Source organism: Engraulis encrasicolus, chromosome 11 (assembly GCF_034702125.1).
Source record: "Engraulis encrasicolus isolate BLACKSEA-1 chromosome 11, IST_EnEncr_1.0, whole genome shotgun sequence".
In the NCBI taxonomy this organism is placed as follows: domain Eukaryota; kingdom Metazoa; phylum Chordata; class Actinopteri; order Clupeiformes; family Engraulidae; genus Engraulis; species Engraulis encrasicolus.
Window position 1 is genome coordinate 14488598 of NC_085867.1, and position 13787 is coordinate 14502384.

Genomic DNA, 13787 nt, shown 5'->3' on the forward strand with positions numbered 1-13787 from the left:
GAGACCCTGGTGCTGCAGCCTGCCTTGTCAGTCGGAGGTGTGGAAGCGGTTGGTGGTGGGGAACAGTGTCAGCAACTGTCGCCTAAAACCAAGTCTCTGGACTGCGTGGGCTCACTGAGTTTTAATAACAACAACCTTTAGGTGACACCAACTAACATTTAAGAGTGTTTCAAGGATTGAGAAAGTGCTGAAGTACACCCGCATTATTCATTCTGCCTTCCCCACCAACGCACAGACTAATATGCAAAGCTTCAGTACATTCCAAAATGACTGTTAGGCCATTCTATGGCAACACAACTATAACAATTTGAAACAAATTCTTACTTTCCGAGTTCCTCGTATAGCTGATACTCGTCAGTAAAACGTGTACAGGTTGTCGTTGCCATGTCTCCGTCTTTGAACGCGGCTCCAGGCTACCCGAAATTCAACTCCACCTTTGGATCCACACACTTAAGTTATTCCCCAGTAAATACGCAAGTACGCGCTGACAGCTCTTTTGGGGTATAATAACTACAAAAAGTAAATGTTTTGAGTGAAGGAGAGGTTTGCTGACGCTGAAGCTTGGTCGCCTTCCCAGCCCCTCTCCAAGTGTGTGCTATTAGTTCAGTTGCAATACACTCGATATCCGCCGACTCCTCCGTCAGTACACCGGCTTTCTCGGCAGAGGGCGGAGTGTAGCTTCTGATCTATGCATGGACCTGACACATGCAGCACCGTAGCTCATTAGCTGAGGGGTCCTCTATTCGCTGACCATCTATTTGGAGAGCACAGAGTGCATCACCGCAGGTCAGCGCACTTTTACGCGAAGCATAATGCGCATCAACAGTGTGTGTGATAGATTCCATATTTGATCAAGTCATTGCACAATGTTATGTAAATTCACCATGATGCTACACCCTTCTACTGTAATTAGGAAGTTAAACGACGCTGGTCTGGTAATGATCCAACGCATCTCGTCACCCTGCTGCCTAAACTGCTACAAGATGCGGCTATGACGTTATCGGTTTCCGGCGTCCTCTTCTGGATACACTCCGTATTGCTCAGGGTTGATGAAGTCTTCAAAGCACAGTAGCATGCAGCGGTGTGTATATGAAGAAGACATGACATTACAACACTAGTACACTATATTACAATAGTTATTACACCAGCTATTCCATCGTACCTAATGAGACATTTATGTTATGTCTACTAGCCTACTCATACAGCTCAACTGTATGAAGTAGGCTAGTAGACATAAAAGAAATGTCTCATTACAGCTCTGGTAGCGAGGGGGCCCTGACATTTGTATGCTGAGCCTGAATGTACTGACTGACACGCTTATTACACACAATAAAGAGACAAATTCACATTTAAACAGAAACCTGCATTTATTCAAACCAGGCACGCAAAACAATAAACAAACTATCACCTTGTGCCAAAAGTAAACCCTTGACTGTACGAAAAACCCTCCAGTGTCAGGCTAGCTTGGGTTTTCACAACTTGGGAACCACCGGTCTCTTGTCTTTGGTCTTCATAAGACACTGAGATTAATTTCTATTAAGTTATAGATTCCTCCACTTCTCCACTCTATTTCAACTTTGGTGGTTTTCCTTTTACTTTATTATTTGTACATCACAAAGCACTCAGTTTGGAAAGGGGGTAAAGAAAAAATAATACAATACAATTTAAAAACAAAAACACATACACATAAAACATACACACACTCAGAGTTGTATGAAGTAGAAGTAGAAGTACTCTTACACATGTAATTACAAAACTAACAGCATGATATTACAAATTTGAAACCGTGTCATATCATACCACTAGTGTTGTAATAACATCTCTAGGAGTACTTTACTTAATACAACTCTGCACATTTGTGATGAGACAGATGAGACAGTCCTCTGCCCATCACTGCAAACACAGCTCCCATATCAGCTTCCAAGACATACTGTACTTACACCTCCCACTGACGCAGAACTGACCATGAGAGAGACAGAGAGAGAAATAGCAAACATTGAATTGTAATTGTAACCGTAACTCGTCTAAACAAAAGAGAGACAGGTGCCATCATGCCTAAAGGGAGGGAGATCCCGCCAGACACCCGCCAAAGCCATGTCATTACCATTCACTCCAGCGTCGCCTCTTTTATTGGCATTTAAATAAGAGCTGGTTCGTCACACGCCACGAGGCAGTGTTTTCCGAGCTCTATCCTACTAGAAGGAGTGGCTCACAAACCTGTGTTCCACACAACCCCCTGATGTAGGTCTGCTTATTTATTTATTTATTTATTTACTGGTTGGTTTATTCGGGTGTTTGTACGTGTATCCGGTTCTCTGTGATCAGAACTGCACGGCACTGGGAGGGATGTCAAACATGGTGGGGTCAAACTGCTGGCCTTTGAAGGGGGATCCCTCGGCATCCCAACCTTTCTTCAGCATGTCATGGACTTTCTGCAGACAGAGAGAAAAGGAGGAAAAGACAATGCTCAAACACAGGCAGACAGACAAGTGAATGAAAAGAAGGACTAAACAGAGAGAGACAGATAAGGAGAGACACTAGACAGACAGACAAACGGACAGATACATTTGATATATTCAAGCTGATAAAACTGAACAATTGTCTGAATAAGGACAGGTAGATAGAGAGAAGTAGATAGATTGACAGCCACATACTTTCTCAAGGTGTCCCTGTGCATAAGCCTTCAGTAATGAAGGTGCGAGGGAGGCAGCTAAATTCGATCAGAGCGAATAATCAAACATCACTTCTCACTGTGAATACGGTTTGCTTTTTACTTTTTGGAGTTAACAATGCATTTCACCTACCGCTACATGAGATTAGCTCTGTCATACTTTATTTTTCTTAAGCTAGGAAACTGGGGTGTATTCCACAAAGCAGGGCTAGTCAATTACCTAGGCAGTCATGGGTAAACGGTTAGGGCGTCAAACTTGTAGCCCAAAGGTTGCCGGTTTGACTTCCCACCCGACAGGTTGGTGGGGGGCATAATTAACCAGTGCTCTCCCCCATCCTCCTCCATGACTGAGGTACCCTGAGCATGGTACCGTCCCGCCACACTGCTCCCTTGGGACGCCATTGGGAGCTGCCCCCTTGCACGCATGAGGCATTAATGCAATTTCATTGTGTGCAGTGTGCACTTGTGTGCTGTGGAGTGCTGTGTCACAATGACAATGGAAGTTGAAGTTTCACTCCACTTCACTGAAGAGCAGTCTGTTTGTCTGTAGTTTCTGGTCTTTAGTATTTACCCTATGCTAGTTAAGTGGGCAGCTGTGAGTTGCGTTGTTCTCACCATCCCGTGGCTCTGCGGCTTGCCCTGGAGTTTCTGGTGTATTTATAGAATAGTATAGAATACACTTAATTGTAATGCAAACATGACATTTGTCCGATGCACCTCAAAACAACAGGTAGCTTAGTAAAGAGTAGTCTGGGGGGTCTTACCATCTCGTGGCTCTGCTGCTTGACCTGAAGTTTCTGGTGTATTAATTCTACGCACCTAAAATCTACAGGTAGCTTAGTAAAGAGTGGTCTAGGGGGTCTTGCCATCTTGTGGCAATGCAGCTCGCTCTGTAGCTTCTGGTCTATTTACTCTATTGCTAGTCTAGCTAACTCAAGATCAGTAGAGTAAAGCAGAGTGGTGTGTATTGCTCTCACCACCTCCTGGCTCTGTGCCTTGTCCTAGCGTGACAAGCCAGACTAAATGTGACAATAAATGTGAATATTTAGTCTGTTCAGGGCATTGGGGCATTGTCCGAGGCTAGACCCACTCGCAGGCAAAAATAATTTTGGCCGCTGGCGGGTGGGGCTAGTTTACTTGGCTAGTCTTGTCGGGTTGGTTATGGTTAAGCTACTGTAGTTACGTAGAGTACAGTGTATTCTCGTCACCGTCTTGTGGCTCCAGGTCTTTCCCTGTACGTTCTGGTCTACAGTATTTATCCTCAGCTAGTCAACTGAAGAACAATGGGGTTGAGTAGAGTAGAGTAGTGGTTCTTAACATTTTTTTTCTTTAAGCACCCCCTTACCTGTGCCCAACATAAGCCGTGCAACGCGAACCCAAACTTCGACACACACGTGTATACGCACTAAAAAATGATTTGAGTGATTAATTACAAGGATTCTTGCATGAGACATTAATGAACACCTTAATGACTTTAAATGGGGACCAAAACATCTCTAAATTTGGTTTCGATTTAGCCTAATTATAATGTTCCTAGGCAGAGTTTTGGTCACAACCTCAACACGAACAAAATTCTGCACACCCCCTGGAACCTCTGGCGCACCCCCAGGGGGTGCCCGCAGGGGACTCACTAGTTTGACGCCCTCTCGTGACTTCACATGGTAATCAAACATTTCAAACAAGCGATTTAAGGTTAGGGTTAGGTTTAGGGTTAAGGTTAGGGTTAGGGTTAAGGTTAGGGTTAGGTTTAGGGTTAGGTTTAGGGTTAAGGTTAGGTTTAGGGTCGTATGACGTAAGCGGTAAGTCACGAAAGGGCGTCGAACTAGTGAGTCCCTGCCCGCAGCCCAGGTAAAGACCCACTGGATTAGAGCAGTGTGTGTCGGTCTCACCATCTCGTGGCTCTGGGGCTTGCCCTGTAGCTTCTGGTGGTAGTCGAAGGTGAGTCTGTCCAGCACGGCGTGCTCCTCCTCGTCCACCGTGGCCATGGAGCGCTCGCGGTTGATCTGGTTGATGTCGATCTCCTGCTCCCCCTTCAGCACCGCCGTCCACCACACCTCCCCAAGCTTACTCAGCGACACCTGGAGGAGAGAGAGAGAGCACAGATACAATAAGCTCGATCGCCATGGCGCATTGCTGCGCAGTCTGCGCAGCACGCATGCGCATTTTGCCATTTCAGTGCATTTTCTAACCAGAAGGCATCATAATTTTGCATGGCGCATGCGTCCTGCACGGTCGGCGGCGCAGCACTGCTTCATCACGAACGAGCCCAGTAACACTGCCAATGCCCTGCACCGCACCTCCAGCCACTTACTCAACCACGTCTGGAGGACAGAGAGAGAGCACATGGCAGGGGCAGGAGTAATGCCTACCTACTACATGAACAGGTCATACTGTCGTACACACACGAACGCACACGATAATACTGAGGTCCTTCACACTTCCCCACACTTACTCAACAACAACTGGAGTAGTGTGGAGAGCACACAGTAGGATGTGAGCAATGCACAGGCACATAAAGTACACATACGCATCAATGGACACACACACACACGCCGTCGCCTACACACACGCCTGCACACGCCTGCACACACACGCACACACACACACGCGCACACACGCGCACACACACACACACACAGTCTGAATACCCCCATACTAAATAATTGCGATACATAGAAGACCATAGGGTTACCGCTGTACATTCTGTGAGTATTTGCTGTATTTTCCAATGTATATGAAAAAAGAAATATGTGGCGATTCATAGACTCGCAATGCAGACAGCGTTGCTTTAATAGCCTGATCACCTTGGCACTGAGAGGGAGACACAAAAGAGCTGCAGAGCCAAGACCCATAACTGTCACTATAGCCCTGCAGGATGATGGTGACGCAGCACTTCTAGATCCCCCATGAGAGGAGAGGCGAGGAGAGGACATGGTCATTCCAGTTGAATCAGCACTCCCACCCAGACAACAGGCAGGTCATTAGGTTTGTGGTTCTCTCTCTCTCTCTCATAAAGAGTCTTCAGAAATTACATTTGTAATACGCATGAATGGCATGACGTGTGTCATGTGCGTTACTCCCTTTTTTAGGGGAAAACATTGGGGGGAAAGCCAATGCAGGTCAATTGGTGGTGTTGGGGAAAAAATAAACGAAAGACAAGGACCTGTAGACTAGCGTTGTTCACGCAAAACATGTCGAAAATGTGTTGTGTTGCCGGCTGTTCAAATGATATAGCCAAACAGCCGTGGCTAAAGCATGGACTGTGTTCATTTAGGCTAGCCGATGTAGCATGTAAGTTAATGAGACATTCGGTTTGTTTTCCCTGAAAACGGGGCGTAGCGAACATTCACGAGCAAAGTATCCGGATGGCCGCTCATACGTATTCAAGACCTTTATACTTCCAGGGGACCTAGTCAAGGTGATAGGTGTTTGTGGTCAAGGTGGCCAGTGTCCACCTTAACTACAAAGTGCTGTGGGAAATCTTTACTTACCACAATGCATCGCCCAGGTTCCAGGCTCCAGAGCGAGTTCTCTGTGTTGACCTTGTGACAGAGTGGTCCTTCCATCAGGACCCTCTCCGACGCCCCCTCTTTCACCGCCACGCGCACCCTCTCTGACTGAATGGTGACAGACACCTGAAAGCAAAGCCAACCAAACCACAATATTATTCCCTGATTTTCAACCCCCTTTCCCTTAACTTATGTCTTGAAAGCTAGAGATCTTTAGGGCCATTTAGTAAATAATCTGGGTTTGTTTTAGGCTACTAGCAGAAAAGACATAACCTGTGACTGAAAAAATAATAGTATGGCATTGACTGTGAAAACAAGGGTGATTAAAAATTGACACAATGCCAACAGTATGACATCCCCTGTGAGGCCACCCTGCTTATCTTCATAATTTTGTCATGCCAATGCGGAACCCATTCTTGGGCCATGTGGACTTGCTTCCCTGATGCCCATGTCAGCGCGATGAGGACCTACCTAGTGGGCAAACTCTCACTGTAGTAAACAGGCATATGAGCTGTTTCTCAACTAACACGAACCTGCATAGCACTGCATAGCACTGTATAGCGTAACATACCACTGACAAACAAGATTCTGAATGCAAGGCAGCACTGCGCATTTACTATTAATTAAGGCCTTAACATGTTCAACTATGTCTTATTGTTGGATTTTTGTAGTAAATAGTAGATGGGGTATATAAGTTGTGTTTTTGGGGGAGTGGGTGGAAAATAAGTCATTTAACCTGTCCTATCTAAATGTTAACTGTTGTTCTTATTGTGTTTCTATACCGTTTCTTTGTTTATCTAGTTATCAGGACACAAAAGTTTTTGTAAGATTGTTGCCGCCCACAGCCAGACCACACATGTTGGCAAGAGCTGACTAGTCAGCCTTCTGCGTAAAGCCACAAGATGTAAAAAAAATAAAAAATAAAAAAAATAAGACAGTGTCAGCTTACCTGTTTACCCTTGAGGATATTTTTCTCAACATGAACCCTGATCTCCACGTCATTGTAGTCTTGCGACCAAGTGTAGTTCTCCCTCACTGCCCCGTTGTAACTGTCAATGTCAGGGTTGTTCGGGACGCCAGATTTGGATCTAGAAACAAAGCAAGAGGCATGCAAACATGTATTCAATTTGAAACAGAAATCAGTGCATCACATACGGCTCTTTGCAGCCCTGCCGTGGCTATAACGGTAGGGCACAGGAACTGGTATGCCGGCAACCCGGATTCGATTCCGGGCCAGGTCATTTGCAAATCCTTCCCATCTCTCTCTCCCACTCATTTCCTGTCACAATCTTCACTATACTGTCGTAACAATAAAGGCAAAAAGCCCCCCAAAAGTATATATAAAAAAACAAAAACAGCTCTTTGCTAGGTTTTCAGGAGATTCTGTGAATAATTGTTCTTCTTGAAAACTACTGACATGGAAGATTATAGTCACTAATGATAACAGAAATACGTCTGTTTTAAATAGCGCCTTTCAAAACACCCAAGGTTGCTTAATATGGTATCTGATGTATGTGTATGTACGTGTAAAGCTATAAAGAAGACAAACATGGGGAATGTCAGTGCCCAGAAGCACACACCAATGTGAACACCAAAATGGCACCCATGTCAGCAGCCATGGCTCAATGGTTAGAGTGCTAATCTTTAGATCAGGGGGTTGCAGGTTCAAATCCCGCCCTCACCAACACCTTCATCCATGGCTGAAGTGCCCTTCAACAAGTCACCTAACCCCACGTTGCTCCAGGGCCTGTAACCAATACCCTGTACCTAAATAACTGTAAGTCGCTTTGGATAAAAAGCGTCAGCTAAGTGTAATGTGATGTAATGTAAATGTCACTTACGGTGCTGCTGCGGCTGCTGACGCTGATGCACTGGCAGAAGCTGAAGCCGCGTCTCCTCCTGACGACGGGGCGCTGCTGCTGCTCTGAGACTCTGCCGAGGTAGCTGCGGGCTGGGGGGCTGATGGAGACACACCTGATGCGCCTGATGGAGACTGAGCAGAGACTGATGATGAGGAGGGGGGGCAGGCCTCTTGTGTGTTGCTGGAAGAGGCTGTCGCAGCGGCCCCTGCTCCTGCTCCTGCTCCTGCTTGCTCGGCCTGCACCTCCACCTCCTGAACGGCTGCTGGAGCTCTACGCTGCATCATTCGCTCTCTATCGGCGGCCGCAACCTTTTCAAATGTTTTGAAGGTCTGATAACAGAAGAGAATGTCACAAACAGTGTTCAGCAATACAAGCAGACTTAAGCTTACAGCAGTTCAAGTCTGGGACAACAAAGCAGTGCTGGAAATATTATGCATTGGTTAAATAAACGATCCCCCCCCCAAAAAAAAAAAACATTAACCCCTTCACCAGTATTGCTTTTGGGGATTTATTTACCCAGTGCATAAGAGTCAAGGATCATGACAGTGGAAGTCAAACTCATAAGGACCTGGACATCTTCCCATCATGCACATGTATTTCAGTACAGTTTATTTAAAAAATGCAAACAAACTGGTAGAAGAGCTGGGCAACTTATTCAGTGTCATACAGAGAAAGATGAGACAACTTTTCAACTCATTGCTAACTGTATGACTAAATGACAGTTTAGATCCGTTTTAGAACTGATCTGATGTGCTCGATGAACACTATGCTTAGCACGGCAACGTCAACTACAACATCCAAGCGTCAAAGTTCACTTGACTTATTTTTGTTACTCACTCTGAGGACCATTTTCTCTGCTACCCCAGGAGGAAACCCCATACGATCATTTGGACTTGAAAGTAGACGGTAGAAGTCAGTTTTTCGGTAAAGAAATCCGAAGTACACTTGTAGGAAATCCTGTATATTTCCAACGTGTTGTAGGATTCCAAGTAAAGCGTTATCATACATTTCAGTCATTTCTATCGGTGATGACATTTTTAAAGTTGAATTCAACAAAACTAGTGTGTTGAATGAAATATAATGAAGATTGTCTCTTGTTAAAAGTTCAAATTTTCGCCAGCTACAACAATATCTTCGCCTGCAGTGGTCTGTCTGGCACGGTCTGGCAGTCTATTTTGTTCCAGAGCTTCTATCATGTGTCACAGCTATACTCGTACGGACGGAATCTGTAGTCATAAAACAATAGTTCCTGTAATTAAGTAAGTGAAAACTGTGCACAAATGTTTACTGAATAGCTATTCAAAGATAAATCATATATACTTAATTTTCGCGTTGTCTACGACAGCCATAAACATAAGTAACAAATAGCTCCTTTGATATAGCTAAACAAATTTACCAGCCCAAAATGTGTGACGTGACTGACGTCTTGTCAAAATGGCGGCGCCCTTGACCAGTCGGTGTGCGTTATTAGGGGTGAGTAAATTGGGCATTTTGCTATTTTTTTCCACGTAATGCAATATATATTACACATTTATATGCCGTGTGTTGTTTTGTTTTAGTCTTAAATATTAGTGGGATCGAGCTACTGTTTTAACCATGAGTGGATAAAGCTCCTCATGTGAATAGCATGGTGCACAAACATTGACCACTAAAATGCCCCGTCTCGAAGGTAAACAGATTGATGATAGAAAGTTGTTCTTCACAGGCCACGCTTCGCCAACTATCCATTGGTGGCACCCCCTTTTTAGGAGCACGGGGAATTCACTCCACTGCTGTCTGTTATAAGGTACCACCATCCAACTGTTTAAAAACACCATTTCTCAGGGCACTGCCCAAGAGCAATATTTCATGCAATAGCCTACTTGTACAATAACTAAATTGTCTCATTTGAAAATGATGCGTTATTTAATTGTTTTAATGGTATTGTGTCACTTTGCATTTTATATTTTACATTGAAAATGACAGTGACCAATGATTGCATGCCCTCTCTTTGATGTCTGGGCCATCCAGGATGAGGCAGCGTTATCTGTTCATCTTTGATAAGCTTAGGGCCTGCTTGCGTCCACACAAGACCTTTTCATTGACAACTCTCTTCCTCATTGTTAACCTCCTCCCTCATTGTCACCCTCTGCCTTTTATTTCTTCACTGCTTGTTTTCCCAGAATCGGGCAGCTCGTATCCGCGTTGGCAAAGGGGACCGACCCTTGACCTATGAGCAGGCCCTCCATCCACACCAGATCGGCCATCGCAAGGGCTGGCTGTCTGCACACAGCAGTAAGTGACCATGTCGTGCCGAAAAGCAAGTCCCTGCCAGAACACGAGTGCCCTCATTGAAAACAATGGAAACCAATGACCAATTTTTCAGATATTTTTTACCCGTTTTTGCAGACAAATCCGACACAATTTAATATGGAAAGCTATCAATAAAGCATCTGCATTCCTTCTGCAAGTACCACAAAGAGCTGGTCACAATTTCAGTATTATATCCAAAAAATAATCAAAGAATTGTCATAACAAATGTTACGGTTTCATTCAAATAGCTCATATTAAGTGGGGGACGAGTAATGTGTCATAAGCATATGTTTAGTTCATTAATTATGTAGTTCATTCTGCCAAAATTAGTGTAATTTTTTCTCAAAAAATGTCATTGGTTTCAATGAGGGCACTCGTGTTCTGGCAGGGACTCGCTTTTCGGCACGACAACCACTTTGTTTTTGTGATGCTTGTGTGACAGAGGTATTCTGCACTGTTCGTCCCCCTTGGGGCCGCAAACCTGGCTGCCACCTCGTCAACGCATTGGGTTCGGCAATGAGAGGCACAGTACAAGAGCTAAAGGGCCGGTCCGATAGCACAAAGCTACCGCACTGTATTGAGGCTTCGGGAGGGAGGTTTACTAACGTTCCATGCCACACTGCTAGTTCGCCTCTGTTACACTTGGCATGACATTTAGACACACACAGTGAGTGGCCAGGATTTTTTATTTGTCCGGGAAACTTTTTACAGCTAGTTATGGGGCAGTCCACCTCTATCCTAGTCCCTACCACCACAACTTTGCATTTTAGTTAATGATTTGTGTTAAAAAAAAAAAACAACCTTTTCTATCCCTAACAGCCATCATTAAAAGCAAATGGACATTCCCCTTCTGATTTACAGTGAGGAGAATAAGTATTTGATCCCTTGCTGATTTTGTTGGTTTGCCCACTAATAAAGATATGATCAGTCTTTAATGTTAATGATAATATGTATTCTAATATGGAGAGACAGAATATCAAAAAGAAAATCCAGAAATTAACTCTAAAGAATATATAATAATTGATTTATATTTAATTGCGGGAAATAAGTATTTGATCCCCTGCCAACCATTAAGAGTTCTGATCCTGCAGATCAAATGGCACTTCCAATCAACTTGTTATCTGAATTGAACACACCTGTTAATAACAACCTGCACAAAAGACACATTGAATCGGCAGAATCAGTCCATAGAATCAGTCGATCAATCAAACTAAACTAGCCAACATGGGACAGACCAAAAAGCTGTCAAAGGATGTCAGTGACAAGATTTTAGAACTCAATAAGGCTGAAATGGGCTCCTGGATATTAAAGAGCAAACTGTTGGTGCATTTCTTCCCAATTTTAGGACATACAAAATGATCATCAATCATCAATCTTAGGCCTGTCTCTGGTTCCATACAAGATTTGACCTTGTGGGAATTAAATAACCAGAAAAAAAGGAGATAAAGCACCTTAAAACTGTATGGGAGGAGCTAGGAAATTATCTCAAGGCAGCTGGGACCTCAATCACTAAGAAAACTATTGGAAACACTTGATACCACAGCGGATTAAAATCCTGCAGTACATGTATGGTACCCCGGCTTCAGAAGGAACCTGTTCAGGCTCACCTGAGGTTTGCCAATGAACGTCAAACTGGATTAGGATATGATTGGGAGGTGCTGGAATCAGATAACACCAAAATCAAACTGTTTGGCATTAACACAACTCTATGTGTTTGGAGGAAGAGAAATGCTGCCTATGACCCCAAGAACAACACCTTCTCCAACATCATAAATGAAAGTGGTAACATTATGTTTTGAGGTTGTTTGTCTGGCCAAGACACAGGACAACTTCACATCGTCAAGAAATGGATGGAGGGAGACATGTAAACGTACAATGCTGCATGCCAACATCTTTCCCACCACCACTAGACTGAAGGTGGGTCATGGATTAGCCTCCCAAAATGATAACAATCCATAACATACAGCCCAAGCAACGAAGTAGTAGCTCAAGCAGAAGCACATTAAGGTCATGAAGTGGCCTAGACAGTTTCCAAACATTAACCCTATAATAATCCTGTGAAGGGAACAGAAGTTCCCATTTGGCAAGCTACAGTCATACAACTTAAGTGATTTAGAGATGATCTGCAAAGAAAAGTGGACAAAAATCCTTTCTAATATACCCACAAACATTGTCATTAACTGAAAGAAACATCTGACATCTGTATGTGAAAACAAGGGCTTTGCCACCAAGTATTTTGTCTTTTTTGACTAGAGGGGTCAAATACTTATTTTCCTCAATGGAATACAAATCAATTAAAATATATTCTTCAAAGTTATTTTCTGGATTTTCTTTTTGATATTCTGTCTCTCTATATTATAATACATTTTATCATTAACATTATAGAATGATCATGTCTTTATTAGTGGGCAAACCAACAAAATCAGCAAGGGATCAAATACTTATTCTCCTCACTGTATATTGCATCTAATCAACACATATTGCTGTTTGGGGTTTTGCGTAGCGCCTGTGCTCATGGAGATTACAAAACATCAAACCCTCCTGAAGTGAAACACAATTTGCCGTCTGAGTCTTGTAATCTTCCTACCTACATAGTCATTTTATTATATCAGAGAGCACAAATGGTGCGCCTTGAACTCCACTGACAACCCTAGTTGTTATTTCCTAACAGGTAATCTGCATGAGGAGGAAGGCGCTGCTGACAGGACCTTAGAGGATGTCTTCATTCGCCGTTTTATTTTCGGCACATTCCACGGTTGCCTGGCCGACGAGCTGGTCATCAAACGCCGCGGCAACATCATCTATATATGCGCCCTGATGGTTCAGAAGTTGCCGCCCCAGAAGTTCTACTTCCTGCTTGGCTACACAGAAACGCTGCTCTCCCACTTTTACAAGTGCCCCGTGAAGATGGACATACAGACGTTGGATCAAAGGGCAGTTTATAAGTATGTGTAACTGCACGTCTGAAAGCAGCAGCAGCACCACCACCACCACCACTTCCAGTTGATTGGCAGGCAGAAGTGGCAAGTCACCAAGGGGAAAAATAGTTTTGATAATGACAGAACCAGTCAAGTGTCTGTTGTCCATTAAGCATATTTCATGTAATTTAATGTATATAAGAATAGTTGAAATGGGATATTCTTTCTGTGCTGTCTTTAGTATTGTGTATGTGTCCATAAAAAAACTCTGCTTTGAAAGGATTAAAAATGTTACTGGAAGTCAGTGAAATTCGTTTTAATTCTGCTAGTGAGGAGAGCCTTGTAATTTTGGCTTATGAGTCAAACTTTTGACATGTTATGTTGTACCAACTTAAATACAGCAAGACATTAGTTGGTTTGAGGTATAAGTTAACAGTATACTACTGACTTGTTAATGTAAACTGCAAATGTGCTGTAGTGGCATTAAATCCGGGATTATATTGGCCATTTTGCAAACTAAACTATGGATGTTGTC

General features: G+C 43.7%; 3 protein-coding genes across 29 annotated transcripts in view; 1 reads left to right on the forward strand and 2 right to left on the reverse strand.

Moving 5' to 3' along the window:
• The window catches only part of LOC134457921 (calcium/calmodulin-dependent protein kinase type II subunit beta), a 122603-nt gene extending 121988 nt beyond the window's left edge, over window positions 1–615 (reverse strand). For all 27 annotated transcript variants that reach the window (XM_063209964.1, XM_063209968.1, XM_063209969.1 and 24 more), the window contains exon 1: window positions 325–615. In XM_063209964.1, the coding sequence (XP_063066034.1) occupies window positions 325–386 (62 nt within the window). In that variant the 5' untranslated portion in view covers window positions 387–615. The remainder of the gene's footprint in view (window positions 1–324) is intronic.
• A 727-nt stretch (window positions 616–1342) lies between these two features.
• On the reverse strand, window positions 1343–9311 carry nudcd3 (NudC domain containing 3). The gene is made up of 6 exons (XM_063209972.1): window positions 8880–9311; window positions 8022–8371; window positions 7130–7268; window positions 6163–6306; window positions 4561–4749; window positions 1343–2432 (listed from the first exon to the last, which is right to left on the reverse strand). The coding sequence occupies exons 1-6, from the start codon at window positions 9075–9077 to the stop codon at window positions 2322–2324; spliced, it is 1131 nt and encodes a 376-aa protein (XP_063066042.1). The 5' UTR covers window positions 9078–9311; the 3' UTR covers window positions 1343–2321.
• An 88-nt stretch (window positions 9312–9399) lies between these two features.
• mrps24 (mitochondrial ribosomal protein S24) lies at window positions 9400–13556 on the forward strand. Its single transcript, XM_063209973.1, has 4 exons — window positions 9400–9515; window positions 9748–9828; window positions 10205–10316; window positions 13006–13556. Exons 1-4 carry the CDS (start codon window positions 9477–9479, stop codon window positions 13287–13289), a joined length of 516 nt encoding a protein of 171 aa, XP_063066043.1. The 5' UTR covers window positions 9400–9476; the 3' UTR covers window positions 13290–13556.
• The last annotated feature ends 231 nt before the right edge of the window (window positions 13557–13787 follow it).

What these genes read in the sequence shown, in the direction of transcription:
- nudcd3 (XM_063209972.1), bottom strand. Translation starts at nt 9,077, where the DNA reads ATGTCATCACCGATAGAAATGACTGAAATGTATGATAACGCTTTACTT. An exon ending in ATATCCTCAAGGGTAAACAG is followed by an intron (nt 6,307 to 7,129) that starts GTAAGCTGACAC and finishes CTTTGCTTTCAG; the next exon opens with GTGTCTGTCACCATTCAGTC. An exon ending in AGCCCCAGAGCCACGAGATG is followed by an intron (nt 2,433 to 4,560) that starts GTGAGACCGACA and finishes CTCTGTCTGCAG; the next exon opens with AAAGTCCATGACATGCTGAA.
- mrps24 (XM_063209973.1), top strand. Translation starts at nt 9,477, where the DNA reads ATGGCGGCGCCCTTGACCAGTCGGTGTGCGTTATTAGGG. An exon ending in CCACTGCTGTCTGTTATAAG is followed by an intron (nt 9,829 to 10,204) that starts GTACCACCATCC and finishes TTGTTTTCCCAG; the next exon opens with AATCGGGCAGCTCGTATCCG. An exon ending in CTGGCTGTCTGCACACAGCA is followed by an intron (nt 10,317 to 13,005) that starts GTAAGTGACCAT and finishes ATTTCCTAACAG; the next exon opens with GTAATCTGCATGAGGAGGAA.